This window comes from Hyaena hyaena, unplaced genomic scaffold (assembly GCF_003009895.1).
Source record: "Hyaena hyaena isolate Hyena2069 unplaced genomic scaffold, ASM300989v1 scaffold_1478, whole genome shotgun sequence".
NCBI lineage: Eukaryota > Metazoa > Chordata > Mammalia > Carnivora > Hyaenidae > Hyaena > Hyaena hyaena.
This window is the reverse complement of record NW_024082111.1, coordinates 156,153-173,076: the sequence shown is the minus strand read 5'-3', so window position 1 is coordinate 173,076 and position 16,924 is coordinate 156,153. Positions and strand designations below refer to the sequence as shown.

Here is a 16,924-nt window from a genome sequence, read left to right as displayed (position 1 = left end):
CGGGGGGGGGGACTCAATCACCTTATGAAATTCTTTTGCTCTTGCCCGGTTTTGGGCATATGCTTCTTGCTTTGCTTTCTCTTCCCTTTGCTGTTTCACTTCAGCTAACTGATTGTACAATCTGTAAGAAAAGTGTATAGAATTAAGGACAAGCACTTCAGGAATATGCATAGACACCCACCCACACACATACCTTAGAGCCCTTTGATGCATGAGGGCTTGTGCAGTCTTTCTGTCTTCAGGAAGTGACGCTCTAACCTTATTCACACCCTTCAGGCGACTCCTAGATGAGCCTGACCAAGAGAACAAGTGATCTGGCAAATTCTCTCATGCTATATATATTCTTTGTGATAATTGATGCAGATATGGGGAACCTACCTATAGGCTTCTCCTTAACTATTTTGGTTTGAGACTTCTCAGAACGGTAACTTTTATTCTTTATTTCTTTCTGTCTCTGGGAAGTTCTCTCCATAAATGACTTTTTCTTCTTCATAAATGCTTCTTGTAAGCTCCCAGGTACAGCTGTTAACTTCGGCGGGGTTTCTGTTTAAAAATTGAACCTTATTTCATTTTTGTGCTGGCAGTATACAAGATTGTAGGGGGATGTGAAGGCTGAGAGGTTGAGTAGGGAACCATTTTAGATTCTTCAAGGCATACCTGTTGAAACTGTCACTGCCTCCTTCACACAGTGTTCTGACACAGCTGGGAAATTTGAGGTTTCTTTTTCTGACATAAGAGGCAGACATTCATTCACCTAATTGTAAGTAAATCATAGATAAATCTCCATTTTTCACTTCATTCTTACCACTTTCTAAACCCCTAGTTTCCTTCGGTAGATGCAGATGTGCAACAGAGTATAGGAATATGTCCAATGAACTTAGCTCCTGTTCCACTACTTTAACTGCTTTGTGGGTTTCTCCCATCTAAACTGTAGGGCTGAGTTTTCTGGGAAGAGAAAGTCTCTAGTGGCTTTTTTTAATGAATGGCTTTTGCCCAGCCTACCCAAAAGCTTTTCCTTAACTGATTCAAGTTCTGCATCTGCATTGCTTACCTACTGCTTCCCCATTACCCTTCTCCGTAATCCAGGAAACAAATACTTGGTGCAGAGCCATTTTTTAAAGATGTATTGAATCAAACAGTTGATGGGTGGCAGCTGGGATTTTCCTATTTTCAGCTGCAGTTTTGTTGTGATCAATGAATCCATCTATTATAACCTAAATAAGAACTGAATTTACAGCAGAATTTCCTCTAATGACTGTCTTGTAAGAACTGAAGTGAGTCCCATAGGAATGGTTTGCTTGCAGTGGAGGAAAGTAGAAGGAACCCTGCAGCTCACAGGACTAAAAATCTATTGTGCTCAAGTTTATAATTTAGAATACATTCTCATTTTTTTCTTCAGGACTGTTAAGCACAAAACAGATTTGGATTAAGTCCTTTAGGTCTGATTTCCTTATGTAAATAATTCCTTATTCTCAGCTGTGTGCTGCTGTATAAATCAGGTGTATTCATATTAAAGGGAGCTATGACATTTACCTGAAAAGTGCTTTTTGCCTCATTTTCTCTTTCTTCTAGGGTTAAACTTGCAAACTCCGTTTCAGCAATACTGATATCACTGGTGCTTACTAAAGTAAGCTCTGGTTCTTCCATTATACCATGTCCAGACTCCGTCTCCTGTGTAGTAAAATTGAAAAGTAAACCATATCTGAAGTAACAGTTTTCAAATACTAAAAATGCAAAAACTGCACATTACTGAGAAAGGACAGCAATGGCCAATGAAGGCCAAAGTGGTGTCTCCCTCATCCCCAGCTCGCTTTTAGGAATCCTAAAGATTTGGAGGACGGGCGAAATGTCTGAAAATAGCTACAGCAAGAATTAGAAGCCCAAGTATTGACTATAGGGCTGTGCAGGTACTGCGGGTTGACTGGCAGCTGGCAGAACCGGAGGGTGTAACCTATGTAAAGGAGCAGTAGCTAGTGGGCTGCTGTCAGATTATTTAGAGAGAAGTTTCTTCAGCTACTAAGTAAGAATCTGTAAAAGAACACCCCAAAAGCAGCACTCTTGCTCTCAATTTGTATTGTGGGTTTATCTGTATCTGTTTATCTGGAGTTGAAACCAAGCAGATTAATCCAATGCAGCGCAAAGAGATTCAGCGCTGAAAGGGCTGAAGCACAGGCCAAGCTATTCCTCAGGGAAATGAGAGGGGGATATCAACTGGGAGCGGACCAGTTGTAATATGTAAAGGTCAGTTTAACATATGAGTGCAGAACCTGCTTGGGATGCTCTCTGCCTGCCTCTGCCCTTGCCCTGTGTGCGCTCTCCCTCGCAAACTTCAAAAAAATAAAACATAAAAGGTCAGCTTAAAATTGGGAGTTTGCTCATTTCACTGGAGATTTCCAATGATTACATGATTGACTATCCCATGAATGTTAAGAAGCTTTGTTGCTTCTGAATTTTGTCTGAAGTCTTCCCAGGAAATGGATTTGTTTCCATACAACACAGATTTCACTTACCCAAACTGGAATAGAGCTCTGTAATGATCCAGAATTTAAGAGCTCTGACGGTGCTAGTTGAGACAGATTTCTTAGGATTTCTGGAGTTTCTACTTTAGTTGAATTCTCAAAGTATTTTTCATTCTGAACAGAATACGGTGCTTGAACTGAAGCTCCCATCTCCACTGTTCTCAGACACAATTGAGAATCAGTTTCTTCTACATGTGAATTTACACTTAAAACCCCCCAACTTTCCTGTTTGTCTCCATGGAGTCCTTGACTTTGTAACGCTGTATCAACCCCTCTTTCAGCTAATTCTTCAGAACCAGGTCTGTCTTTTCTGCCTTCTAGTTGGGCTTTTACTGAGCACTCACTAGAGCTAGAACCACAGGGAGTGCTATGCTGTAGATACAAGTGATGAAATACATCAGCCTCATCAGATGAACCGAACACTGCATTTTGTAAATTTCCTACAGAGAGCTGGAAATGAACACTTTTTTTCCTGTTTTGTAATTCAGTCTGTTCAGAGTAGTTCTGATTTTCCATGCTTTGGAAAGAATCTCTTGCCTCAATGCTAAAGATACTCGGTAGATCAACATGCTGGCCCCCGTCCTGTGAAGAAAATTCTGGCAGAAGCTGTTGAAAACACTGTTCAGAGCCTGGAAGAAATAAGTTAACATAATTACGTGTTGTAAATCCTGGATACAGATAAAATCTCTTTAACAGTTTGAGTAAATGAACTCCGCTTACTTCCTACAACTTGGGAGTTAAAGCTGATGTATGTATACATGAATAGAAAACTAAAGGATTGTCACAGTGATTTTCAAATAACTCCACTGCTTAAACCATGTATTTTCTCCTAGTCTAATAAAGAAAATAAGCTATTAGATATGCTTAGGACTTTTCCCTCAAAAGAAAAAATACTGATTTTAATAATACACTAAAATGTGCATGTGTATCTCATATGTAAAAAGGTGTGTATATATAAAATCTGTACAAGAATTTTTTTTGAAAGAGCAAGAGCGTGAGCAGGGGAGGGGGCAAAGGGAAAGAGGGAAGAAGAGACAGAGAGGTGGGGGGACAATTTTAGGCAGGCTCCACGGAGGGCTCTTATCTCATGACTGTGAGGTCATGACCTGATCTGAAATTAAGAGAGACTTCCCCAGCCTGTATAAAAAGTTGCAGGACACTTAAAATGTTAACTATAAGGGCTGAGGTAAGAAGTCGAACAAGAGGTGGAGCTTTTGTTTTTATCAGATTCAGTACTATAAAAATGCAAACTGAGCATTGTTACTCCTGTTACTTCAACGGATACACAGAGAAACAGAAGTTGTACCATTCGGGACACAAGTGAGCACAGGCACGGAGACACCAAGAAGTGCCAGGCCCAATTGCCAAAGAAAATGGATGTAAACCATGAAAAAGTAATTGGGTTTCTCTGACTTTTTCTAACTTGATCATACGCACCCTCAGTCATACCTTCTGTAGCAGAAGCCTGGGCTGCAGCATGAGCCGTGTGCGCGTCACGTTGCTGGTTTGGGCTTGCGTTGGAAGGCTTCACGCGGTCTCTCAGTGCTGTAAAGGCGACTGTACTTTTGGATGAAGCGGCAGTACGGTGGCTTTCACATGAAGACTCCGAGTTCTGACGGAAAGCAACAGAGAAAGGCCATAATCCTGAGTAGGTATCACCAGCTGAATCCGTGCTCCTGTTCCTACGATACTACTCTGCCTTAATTACCTACCACTTCTCTTTTGCACTCGCAGTTTACCTATTTAAAACCAATTCTTCCATTTCAATGAACATGAAAGAGGCTTTCTAAAAAAAGATTATTTAGGGGGCGCCTGGGTGGCTCAGTTAAGCGTCTGACTTCGGCTCAGGTCATGATCTCACGGTTCATGGGCTCCAGCCCTGCGTTGGGCTCTGTGCTGACAGCTCAGAGCGTGGAGCCTGCTTCAGATTCTGTGTCTCCCTCTCTCTGCCCCTCCCCTGCTCACGCTGCCTCTCTCTCTCACACAAATAAATAAAAACATTAACAAAAATTTAAAAAGATTATTTAGAAAACAAATTGCAAATTAACCAGACAGTGTTTAGAGTATGATGAGACTGTTTTCTAAAAGCAGGAACTATTATGTAAGGACAGTCTGGGAGGTCGGTATGGGAGCAAAAGTTCTGAATTGAATCTCAGCTGCTATACTATGTAGGAAAAGGCTTTACATTTTGCAAAATCAGTAAAAAAATAAATTACAGTGATGCCTGGGTGGCTCAGTCGGTTAAGCATCTGACTCTTGATTTTGGCTCAGGTCAGGATCTCATGAACCATGAGATCGAGCCCCGCGTCGAGCTTTGCGCTGACAGTGAGGAGCCTGTTTGGGATTCTCTCTCTCTCTCTCTCTCTCTCTGCCCTTCCCTGCTCTTTCTCTCAAAGTATAACTTAAAAATATTAATAATAAATAATAAAAACGTTTTTGACTATTTTACAGATTGTAAGCCTTAGCAGGAGATTAGGCTCACAGGACAAAATTCTAGTGCAGCTGATTTTCAATATTGGTTCCACATTAGAATCACTTTGGGGAGCCTAAAAAAATTCCTGATAATCTAAAGCACTCCTGGAGATTCTGATTTAACTGTTCTAGGAAGGGCCTGAGTACTGGGATTTTCAAAGACTCCACAGGATTCCAGTCAGCATCCAAGGCTAAGAACCATTATTCTGTTCTAACAGTAAAAAAGATAAAACTATTTTTGGAAATTCACAGCAATGAAGCATCTACATTACCTGGTAAAAGTCTCCGCTGTCTTGAGAAATCCCAGAGTATGATGATAACATATCAAAATCTGGATGTGGTTCTAAGGGCTTAAATAGCTGATGATGCAAATTTGGAAAAGTGTGTTCTAATTCCAGAAAGTCAAGGTCAACTGTTAGAATTTTCAGAAACAAAGATATAATTTAGTTTTATGTAGCTCCCAATTCAACAAAATTATTTCCATTTGTTTTCATTCCAGCAGATACTTTCAAATTAAGTCCTATCATTATGTCCAACATACCAGATATTCTCAATGACCAAAACCTTTGACAAAGGTTCCACTTTTACTAGCTCCAAAGTAAGAACTTAATTAGGAGTAAGAAGCCGTTATGATCACTGTTTTGCTATAAGCTTTGTTATTCTCACTTAGTTCATTTTAGGATCAATGATTTTAAAAAAGAAACCATGCCTGGTGGCTTGGTCAGTTAAGCATCCAACTTTGGCTCAGGTCACGATCTCAGTTCGTGAGTTCGAGCCCTGCATTGGGCTATCTGCTGTCAGCAAAGAGCTCACTTTGGATCCTCTGTCCCCCTCTCTCTGCCCCTCCCCTGGCACCCCCTCTCTCAAAAATAAACATTAAAAAAGAAAAAAAAGTCTTGTTCACTGTACTGGGCGCTACTATGGGCCAGGCATTGTACTACATGTGTATTATTTTGTTTAATCCCCAACATCCCTCTTTTACAGAAGATGAAAGAGTAATAAGCAGCTTGCCCATGGTCTCACAGCTAATAAGTGATCACACTAGGATTCAACAGTCTCATCTGTGAACTCCTTTCTCAATACTGGCAATAGTGCCTCAGCTGTTAGAGCTAACTTTGCAATAGTAAGAAAATTTTTTGATCTCTTCTACATGTTCTTCAGTCTGAAGAACACTAAATGCCATTTTCCACGTCCATGTCATAATTGCTGCAGCAGTCCATAAAAACATGAAGCTCTGGGCACCTGGGTGGCTCAGTTGGCTAAACGTCTCACTTTGGCTCAGGCCATGATCTCATGGTTCATGAGTTTGAGCCCTGCGTCGGGCTCTATGCTGACAGCACAGAGCCTGGAGCCTGCTTCGGATTCTGTGTCTCCTCCTCTCTCTCTGCCCCTTCCCCGCTCGGTCTCCTCTCAAAAAATGAACAAACATTAAAAAACAAAAACATGAAGCTCAAACAATCACTCCTTCAAACTGAAAGGATGAAAGGTTATATAGAAGTATTATTCAAAATCATTTTACCCCGCAAGTCTGTTTTCTCAGTCATCAAATTTGCTTCATTTATGTGTTTGTCTATCATCTGCTGAAGCTGTGTCTGACCAGATGTGAACTTTTCCACTGCAGGCAACACAGGTTTATGAACTTCCCCAGAGTCCTGCTTCTGATAAGGGACTTGTGATGCAGGAACTCCAGAACTTAAGACATTTGTTTCCTTTTCTTTACCAGTGGTAGGTTCTTGTTCCCTGTGGTCCGCACGCTCTGAAAATGACCCTGGAAATGGAGTTTTGTGAAAATATTTATGGCTGGGCACTTCCTGAGAGACACATTTTGGTAGGCACAATATACACTGATAAGGGAGCAGGGTGATGAAGAAATCTGTTTGGATTCCCACTGAATGGGAAAATGTGACCAGAGCAGATAATTCTCAAAATGTTGGAGATCCACAGAGCATCCCTGTGGGTCTGCAGGCATTTGACTTCCAGTCATGCTTAGAGTACTGGACTGTCTGATATTCTGTCAGGCATGAATAGTTTACTCCTGAGATTTACAGAAACATTCCCTCTCAGCACACTGGGACGATCCCTCAATGTCTGCTCTCACCACTGTACCGAACTCCACTGATGCTGGTCCTTCAATTTATTTACAAACTTTCTGATATTATTACCTGCATCTGTAAGGCTCAAATCTGTGTTTTCAGAACTTAAAAAGCTCCCAGTAGAAATAGTTATGGACGACAATGGCTCATGATAAATCTCTTCTGTTTCAGCCTAAAAATTAAGAGGAACATCAGACTACAATGTAGGAAGTAATAGAAAAAAACCAAATCAGCAACATTAGCAATTATCAATTCTGAGCTCAGATCAAGTGTAGAAACCTTCATAGTTGTAAAGGTCAGTAGTAAAATCTCTTCATCATTGCTCAGAACTCATTATACTTTCATACACATCCACACACACACATCTCCTCCACCCCATCCCTACCTATCTCACACATCAAGTCCTCAGTTATATACTATCACCTTCACATGCACACCACCCCCCACCACACACCCCAGACATAAGCCCTTACTGTGTTAAATTATTTTTGCTTCTCAGAACTACAGAGATCATGCATCAGGTAGACTGGAAGGTCTTCTGATGCTCAGATTTGGCTATTTTCATCATTGATCCACTTCAGGAAGAGCAGATCTCAGAGAACACAGACTAACATTTGACAACTTCTATAAACTAAGACAATATGAAACCTAACAGGTCTAACAATGGGGTATACATTAAGACACTACTAACATTTTCTGGCTTCACAGGTGGACTCAGATATGTATTTTCTTCCTCCACAGCATAACTTAATACTGCATGATTCTCAGCCACAGCCTCCTTGATCTTAGCTGAAATGGATGAGAGGGAAGAGAATTTAGATGATTACAAATCACATTCTTAGCACTCAAGGACATTATTTCTGTGTTTTGACAATTTTATTTCATATTTTGCTCTGTAAGATTGCCTTATCTTCGACCAAAAAGAAACAGAAAAGCATTCATTTTATTATTCACCAAAAACATTTCCTAGTCATCTTTTATAGTAACAAACTGTATGTGTTATTACTCTGTGAAAAATAGAAAATTGCCAGTATGATGGAAAATACTTTTGTTATTACTTTAAGTGAAGCAAGAATAGTCTGTCATAACAAGATGATCTCAAAGTTGAGAAAAATGCATGTAAAAAAATCTAAAGACATCGAAGTGCAACAAGTGGCAGGAAAAGGAGGAATTTTATTTTAACTTTTGGTGTGTTCTAAAATCACAATGAGCACATACTGCTTTTATTATGAATTATTCTTAATTTTATTTGGTGTATTAAAATACATATAAAAAATATTTTGCCTCACTTAATAATTCAGATATGCTGAGTTAATTTTTCTCTTACACTGAGAGCCAAAATTCATGAGAAAACTGGCCAAAGTGTATAGTCAGTCATCTGTGGCTCTGAAACAGAATAAAATTAAAACTGTATATATAAATAATATAAGATAACCCAGGACAAACATGCAGTTACCTCTATATTCATAATATCTCTGTTATGGATAATGAACCAGAAATAAAGCTAATACCAAAAATTATAGTAAGTACAATTTGTTTTTAAACTTAACTTCTCTTCTAGTTCATTAAAAAAAATATTATTGTGACCTAACTGTTTTAACTTGGTTTCTTCAATACACACTACAATTTTCAGTAAAGAAACTAAGATATGGTGAATTGCACAGTAATTTGTTATTTTTTCTTAGGCAGCTCATTTCAAAAGCTAGTTGGGAGATAGGAAATTAATCTGCAGTTTTTAAGTTCATAATCAACTCGTTACACTGATACCAAGAAGATTCTCCAGAGGGAGGATTTGGGTACTGGTCAGAGGTGAAAAATAAAAATGAGAAGGGAACAAGGTCAGAGTAATTAAAGATGCTGAATTCAATGGACAGATCCCTGAAGGTAGCTGGCAGAGAAACAAGTGTCACTGTTTGTCACTGAAAGACCAAGGCCCATGATGAGATTACTAAAAAAGGGAAGTAGCAACATAAAAGTGATGCCTCAAGCAGAGTAACCTTCCCAGGCTACCCAAGAAATTCCTGCTTTCCTTCAGAAGCAAAGGGTACAGGGCTTGAAGTTAGTGACATCCTTAAAAAGCTATTAAGAAATTAAGGTGAGATGAGGAAGACCTGGATAAAGAGGAAGGGAGGGAACAGAGAAGAAGTAGAAAGCTGGGACCTTCTTTTCTAAGACAGAAACAACAAGAAGCTGGGGAGGATTATAAGAGAAAAGCAGTCCCTGTGAGCCAGGAGCTGGCTCAGCACTATCAGTGAGGCCTTGGTGCTCTCCTGTTAAACATGAACAATTTCACAGATTACTAACCACTAGAAAAGGCCACTCTGTGACTGTGATGGATCAAGACAAAAATGAGGCCCCTGGTAGGCATGTCTAAACATAAACAAAACCATGAGTATTATCCAAATCACAAAAATGGCCAAGCATCTCTTTACCATGGCCTGAATTATTGAGGCCAAAACTGTAATTTTTATATATATTTAACCGTCAGATATAATTAAGAATGATAATTTAGGGGTGCCTGGGTGGCTCAGTTGGTTAAGCATCCGATTTTGGCTCAGGTCATAATCTCACAGTTCGTGGTTTCAAGCCCTGCCTTAGGCTCTGTGCTGACAGCTAGCTCGGAGCCTGCAGCCTGCTTCAGATTCTGTGTCTCCCTCTCTCTCTGACCCTCACCTGCTCTCTCAGAAATAAATACAAAACATTAAAAAAAATTTAAAGAATGATAATTTAGAGAGCTGTCTGGGTGGCTCAGTTGGTTAAGCGTTTTGGCTTAAGAGTCATAACTTTGACTCCTGATTTCAGCTCAGGTCACAATGTCACAGTTTGTGGGTTAGAACACCTGTGTAGGGCTCTACGTTGACACTGCGGATCCTGCTCGGGATTCTCTGTCTCCCCCTTTCTCTCTGCCCCTCCTGCGCACTCTCTCTCTCTCTCCCAAAGGCAATAGGTGCTCTTTATGATTTCAGAAAGCACCGAAAGTTATAAAGAAATACAATTCTTCCTTTTCCTACCATTGATAAGCAAATACTACTACACTTTGGTGTTTTCTTTCTTGCCTTTTTTTTATATGAGTAACTGCTGCTTCTTTACCAGGTGTAGTTTTCATGAGCCTCGCTCCATTATTCCTACCTCCTGGGTAAGTTTTTACTGTACCCAATGATGGAATTGCCCCTGCTTCCTGATAACATCCAATACTCATAAGCAAGGCCTCCCCCAAATGACCAATTACAGGCCCAAATCTTAGAGCAAGTCCTTTCTAATACCCGTCCTGAAACACCTCCCAGCCTTCTGTGCTGGGCATTCTACTCATTGCAACAAGCCAGAAAACTCCATTTTGTTCAACTACAGCTGTGTTCTTGGTTCTCTTTGGCTGGAGGACACCGACAGGTAGAATAAAAGGAACTATAAGTATCCATTAGCTAAACCTAGAAGAATGGTAACAATTTCATTTTAAAATGTCAAAGACTCGAATTCGCTGGAAATTATATCCTTTTCAGGTATTTCAATCTCCAATAAAAAAGAGATGTAAAAGTCTCTATAAACCCTCAAAAAGAAAATGGCTCTCTCTCATCTCATTCAATTAACTACAGGGACAGCTAAAATAAACAGAAATCTGGTTAGAAAACATACCTGCTGAAAAGACATAAAATAAAAAGTGAAGCCAGCCTCCAATGAAATGTGTAAACCTTTGGTGATGGTAATTCCAGACAATTTTCATGCATGAAGATAGGTTTTACCCCCTTTATTTAACAAGTACACAGAACTACACATTATGGATGCACCATAATGATTCTATTACTAACAGTCATTAGAATTATTTACTTCTCATTATAAATGACACTACAATAAACGTCTTTAGTCCACATATCTTTGTGCATAGGAATTCCACTGATCCCTCACCTGCTTCATTGGAGTTAATACCACAGACATTCTCCTGGGCAACTGGGTAAAGGCAACCGAATGCATCACGGTCCAGTGGACTGCCAAAGAAACTTTGTTCTCGGCTTATTGAGACCCTCAGGGGGTCCCTTTCTTGATAAGAATCTTGTTTACCTGCAAGGAAAAAAAAGATGGGCTCATTAGATTTCCACTTACATTACCAAAGTTAGTTAAAACAAAAATGGCAATTTAGGGGCACGTGGATGGCTCACTTGGTTAAGCACCTGACTCTTGGTTTTGGCTCGGGTCATGATCTCGTGGTTCATGAGCTCAAGCCCTGTGTTAGGCTCTGTGCTGTCAGCATGCAGCCTGCTTGGGATTCTCTGTCTCCCTCTCTCTTTTCCCTCCTGCACCATCTCTCTTTCAAAATAAATAAACTTTAAAAAAAATTAAAAATAGACACACACACACACACACAAAAACAAACAAAAATGGCAATATAGATTACAGGTGAAAATCTGAAATTTTACAGACTTGATCTATGTGGCAAGGAAATGATAAATGCTTAAATTTTTCACACAGGCCTTTAAATTACTTCACTTCTGGGGCACCTGGGTGGCTCAGTCGGTTAGGGTTAGGCATCCGACTTTGGCTCAGGTCATGATCTCACAGTCGGTGAGTTCAAGCTTTGCGTCGGGCTCTGCGCTGACAGCTGAGAGCCTGGAGCCTACTTCCGATTCTATTTCCCTCTCTTTCTGCCCCTCCTCACTCACACTCTGTCTCTCTCTCTCTCTCTCTCAAGAATAAAATTAAAAAAAAAAAAAAATTACTTCACTTCCATTTCCCTAACTTTTTAAGGATACTCCTAATTCCGATACCAGATAATACTTCAGTATTGACAAATCACAGGATAAAGTTCCTGGGAAGTACACTAACCACTGATAGTATTCTAAGGTATAATATGCATTCATACCATAAAGTTAAAGTAACCATGGCTACTATAAGACATCAAGACAGAGGCTTGCCTTGGAGAGAATTGAAGGACCCTAGCTGGGAGGACATGAGACGATGGTTCATGGAATTCTCTAACGTTCTAGTTCTTGACGTGAGTGGTGGCTACATGGGGATGGCTATTATACCGATAATCACTGAAATAAGCCCTCATGATTTGTGCACTTCCCTGAATAGTATACTTTGATACAAAAATAATAATGAACAAGTAAGGACATAGAGGCATGAGAGATACCCAAAAGTAGAAGCTAATCTACTGTGTACAACCTTAGAAAACCCTGGCAATTAAAAGCACCAAATATTACATAAGGAAAGTGTGCCCCAGGGAACTAAAGACAGGGATGATGTTTAAAAATATGTACGTGGAACAGATCCATCCCTTCTCCTAAGATCCCTGTCTGTCAATATTCATCCCCAGAGGAGACTAAAGATTTATTCTCTGGAGAAACTGAATCCAGTACACTCTGAACTCTGGGGGTTTGGCACTGAAAGGAAACAAGGGAGGAGGACATGAGAATGCCAAAAGAAAATCGGGGGTAGGAAAGTCTGCATCCTCAGTGCAGGACCTCCCCCACCACCCCCGGGTCTGGCTCCATAACAGCAACAGCCAGACTTGTACCAAGCTTGGCAGATCTTCAAGAAACTAAACTCTAAACTGCCTCAAGGAAAGAACTACAGATACTACACTGAGGGTGCCTGGTGAGAAATCACCTTCTCTAATAAGTCCAGCAGGAAACAAAGCCGCCACCTGCAGAATTTCTAATTAGCCATTAGCATCCCAGTCAAATATGCAAGATATTAGAGAAAAGCCTCTAAAAAAATTAGAAACAACAAAAAAGGAACAAAAAATTTGGACAAACAGAGAAAATATAGGAACCCAAACAAACAAAACACTATTTGAGGTAGTTAAGTGCATCAGTGACATGACAGCGGAATGCTATGAAAAAGGAAAAAACCGGAAAAATAAGCTTTTAGAAAGTACAACTTGACTGTCTAAAATCTGTTAAGTTAAAAAAACAGTGAGGCAGCTCTTCCAGAAAGTAACACCAAGAGACATGAACTATAGAGAAGAGAACTGGAGGGTCAATAGAGATCAGGGTTTCTCAACGTTACTTTAAAAAAATTTTTTTTAATGTTTATTTATTTTTGAGAGAGAGAGAGAGGCCGAGCATGAGCAGGGAGGGGCAGAGAGAGAAGGGAGACACAGAATCCGAAGCAGGTTCCAGGCTATGAGCTGTCAGCACTGAGCCCGACATGGGGCTCGAACTCACGAACTGTAAGATCGTGACCTGAGTTGAAGTTAGATGCTTAGCTGACCGAGCCCCCCAGGCGCCCTTCCACGTTACTTTCATCATCACCTGCCTAAGGAGACTTTGTGCTCCTTATTTCTTGTTCTTATTGCCCCTGCTTCCATGAAATTTTAGTAACTACACATGTACTATTTATCTTTTTCCGTACAACTGTACTTTGGTACTTCTCCAAGAGCCAGTTTTTGTCCCTTCTCAAAGCACCAGCACCCTTATTAACAATGCACGACAGCCGTCCTCCAACTTCCAGCTGGGTGTTTCACAGAGAAAACAGTGCGATCTCCCCTTATGTTAGAGGTATTTAATATAAGTATTTGTGTGAGAAAACAGACATTCAACAGAAACTTAAGCAAATTAAAAAAGACAATTTACTATAGAAAAAGAAGTTTTATGGGTCGCCTGGGAGGCTCAGTCAGTTGAGCGTCTGACTTCAGCTCAGGTCATGATCTCGCCACTCGTGAGTATGAGCCCCACATCAGGCTCTGTGCTGACAGCTCAGAGCCTGGAGCCTGCTTCGGATTCTGTGTCTCCCTCTCTCTCTGCCCCTCCCCCACTCATGCAAACATTAAAAGAAAAAGAAATTTTACAAAAAAGGAAATACAGCATACTAACTGAGCAGTGAAAAAAAATTTACATATTGTCATGATACATTAGCATGCTAGTAATTTAGCTGGATTATTCCCAAAATTTATTGCCAAGGATAGTGGTGAATCTAAGAAAAAACACATAAAAGCCTTGAAAAGTGGCTGCCTCTGGCAAAGTTAAGGGGAGAAGGGTGGGTAGGGGCAGGAAAAAATGCTGTTTCATGTTACAACCTTTCAGCGCTATTTGGCTTTTTAAACCGTTTGCCTGTAATATTTTGACTAAAAGTATTACCCAAAGAAGTGTGATAAAGACTAGGATAAAAGCTCCCAAAGGCAGGAGAGGGATACTTGATGGTTCAGGACAATTAACCCACCCTGGAGGGAGGAGCAAGATCACGAAGGGCCCAACAGGCGAAGCTGGGCACTCCGACTTACTTAAGACTCACCCCTCAACCAGAAGGGAAAGCCAGTGAAGAGTTTCAAACATGGAGATGCAGAGGCAGACTATGCGGAATATACCACGGGAAAATTAGAGTAAGGCCAGACTGGAAACAGAAGACACTGGAAGCTGGAGCAGCCACTCAATGGTCTGCAATAAGCAAGTGGCACTGGGGCGGGCTCAGGCCGATGCCAGAGCGGAACAAGAACTGAGAAATGCTGACTGTTATTGGGTGTCAGTGGGAGAGAGCTACACAAGGGTTTGCTCTGAAAAATTTGATCAATTATTTGCTTGAGTCTGAAATCTAAAAATCATTATGAAACGCAAATAGGGCTATTTACTAAAGATCACTGGGAGGAATTTTCCAGATAATTGCATCTAGGCAGACGCACAGAGAACTATACCTGCTTATGACTGTCCACAAAGCCAGAATTTTAACCATAATAATTATCCTTAAAAGATAGAAGAAAGGAGCAGTGAAAGTAGTGAAGTAGAAAAGCAGCAGAGGAAAAAAACAAAAACAAAAACAGAGTTACTCCTAAAGAAACAGGGTTAATGGGGCGCCTGGGTGGCTTAGTCGGTTAAGCGTCCGACTTTCGCTTAGGTCATGATCTCGTGGTTCCTGGGTTCGAGCCCCGCGTCGGGCTCTGTGCTGACTGCCAGCTCAGAGCCTGGAGCCAATTTCAGAGTCTGTATCTCCCTCTCTCTCTGACCCTCCTCTGCTCACACTCTCTCTCTCTCCTAGAAATAAATAAATTAAAAAAAAAAAAAAAGAAAGAAACAGGGTTAGAAGGTAGATACGAAAAGCAGCAGAGGGAAGCAAGAGTGTCAGAGGCAGAGGAATTGAAGAACTGAAGAATTTTTACCTATAGTAAATAGGTTTTCACTATATACAAGAAGAAACTAGTTCCCTAATGCCACATTTCTTTAGGTCCAAATTTTAAATACTGTTAATGTAAACCATTTTTTTCTTTCATGAGTATTCACAGCCTGTTTCTTCGAGACAGAAATTTAGCATCCTGAAATAAATGTAGAAAACCGGCAAACTATTAGAGTCAGGTCATAATCCCATGGTTCATGGGTTCAAGTCCCTCATCAGGCTCTCTGCTCACAGCATGGGGCCTGCTTCAGATTCTGTCTCCCTTTCTCTGCCCCTGCCCCACTAATGCTAGTTCTCTCTCTCAAGATTAAATAAACATTAAAAAAAATTAAAAACAAAATCTTATTTTGTCAAACCATACGTTTACCTAATATAGACGTTCTGCCACTTGCTGGTGATTCAACTTCTTGTATGGTACTAAGTTCGTGTTGGTTCAAATCCAATCCACATTTAACTTTTGCAACAGGCGGCTTTGAGGATCTCCTGCCCAGGTCTTTGTCCAGATGCTTGCCTATGAAGTTATAGAGACAAAGTTATTACACATAGTACAAATCTGTAACATGCTACAAACTTTTCTTCAGCCAGCAAGTTGCAGAGGTGAGAGTTACCAGCAGTTACAATAGAATACAATTATCTTACCACTTTGCTGGGCACTACTTTCTGAAAGCAGGGGATTGTCATCCGAAGTGCTCCTAGTAACAGGCCTAATGCTCTCCTGATCATCTCCTTCTGTGTCTTGGGGATGAGGAAGCCACTCTCCCAGCTTCTGACTTTCTACATCATTTTCAACCGTGGGCTTACTTATCTGAAAAAATGGACAATTGAGGGTGGGGATGACACAAGATGAGAGATCATGTGAAGAATTCATTCTGTGTACTGCCCTTCTTAAATAGAACCCCAACCAAATCATTCCATCACTCACACTATTATAGTTTTATAGATTAAAAAATGAGAAATGCTTCTAATACAGAAATGGTGATATTTCCATTGAAAAGTATAACATTGGACTTAAAAATTTAGCTTCCACTGTATCTTTCATAAGACATCCTACTTGAGTACTCCCTTCGCTGCTGTTCTTTCCCCATTACTTTTCCTTAAAAAGAACAGTAAATCCCTAGAACGCAAGTGCTTGTGAACTCAACTCAAACTTCTCTTGAACATCAAAAGATGTAAGGAATGGTAATCAGGCTAAATCATAGATTTAGGAAGTGGCCTTTTAAAATAAAATAGACACCTATTGGAGACTACAGTCCTGTTTCCCCTACAGAGAAACCATGGATGTCTGCGTGATTGTGGCAGTCTGTCCTGTAATTCAGTAACAAGCAGCAGGTCTAACGGTCCATCAGCCCTAAAATCATGCCAGTTTTATAATGGGTGGTAATATAACCACTTAAGGGAAAAGATGGTACTAATTTTGATTCACATACAAATGTCCACAAAGTGCTATACAGAAAGCACAAGACTTGCCATGTGCATAAAAGAAATTCTGCTATTTTGCAATTTAATCTTATGGTGAGCTCAAAACCCCTTATAAGAACACTTCAAATGACAATCTAACGTTTTTAATGGTGATTGCATTTGGCTATGTCAAACTAGTGGCCAAAATCAGTTGGGCTTCCAATAACTGTTAACGTCCTAAATACCATTCAAGGTAGATTAATTCTTAAGTTTTAATTTCCACATTGTTTAAGGTAGAAAATTAAAGCAGTTAATGTCAAACCATTTTTTCTCAAGAAAGAA

The 16,924-nt window shown here is 40.3% G+C and overlaps 1 protein-coding gene and 2 non-coding genes across 6 annotated transcripts in view; all 3 read right to left on the bottom strand.

Moving 5' to 3' along the window:
• Positions 1 to 16,924, bottom strand: part of CEP295 (centrosomal protein 295) — a 56,516-nt gene that overhangs the window by 187 nt on the left and 39,405 nt on the right. For 3 of the 4 annotated variants that reach the window (XM_039223873.1, XM_039223874.1, XM_039223876.1), the window contains 13 exons: positions 15,824 to 15,989; positions 15,552 to 15,695; positions 10,985 to 11,137; positions 7,776 to 7,873; positions 7,154 to 7,256; positions 6,511 to 6,759; positions 5,264 to 5,403; positions 3,957 to 4,131; positions 2,511 to 3,148; positions 1,534 to 1,671; positions 658 to 754; positions 379 to 543; positions 22 to 293 (listed from right to left, as the gene is read on the bottom strand). In XM_039223873.1, coding sequence (XP_039079804.1) covers positions 22 to 293; positions 379 to 543; positions 658 to 754; positions 1,534 to 1,671; positions 2,511 to 3,148; positions 3,957 to 4,131; positions 5,264 to 5,403; positions 6,511 to 6,759; positions 7,154 to 7,256; positions 7,776 to 7,873; positions 10,985 to 11,137; positions 15,552 to 15,695; positions 15,824 to 15,989 — 2,538 coding nt within the window. The remainder of the gene's footprint in view (positions 1 to 21; positions 294 to 378; positions 544 to 657; positions 755 to 1,533; positions 1,672 to 2,510; positions 3,149 to 3,956; positions 4,132 to 5,263; positions 5,404 to 6,510; positions 6,760 to 7,153; positions 7,257 to 7,775; positions 7,874 to 10,984; positions 11,138 to 15,551; positions 15,696 to 15,823; positions 15,990 to 16,924) is intronic. The other variant, XM_039223875.1, reaches the window with a different exon arrangement.
• On the bottom strand, positions 7,340 to 7,409 carry LOC120225696. The gene has a single exon (XR_005526861.1). It is a non-coding gene; the product is annotated as a small nucleolar RNA U2-30 (small nucleolar RNA).
• Positions 7,578 to 7,657, bottom strand: LOC120225697. The gene has a single exon (XR_005526862.1). It is a non-coding gene; the product is annotated as a small nucleolar RNA U2-19 (small nucleolar RNA).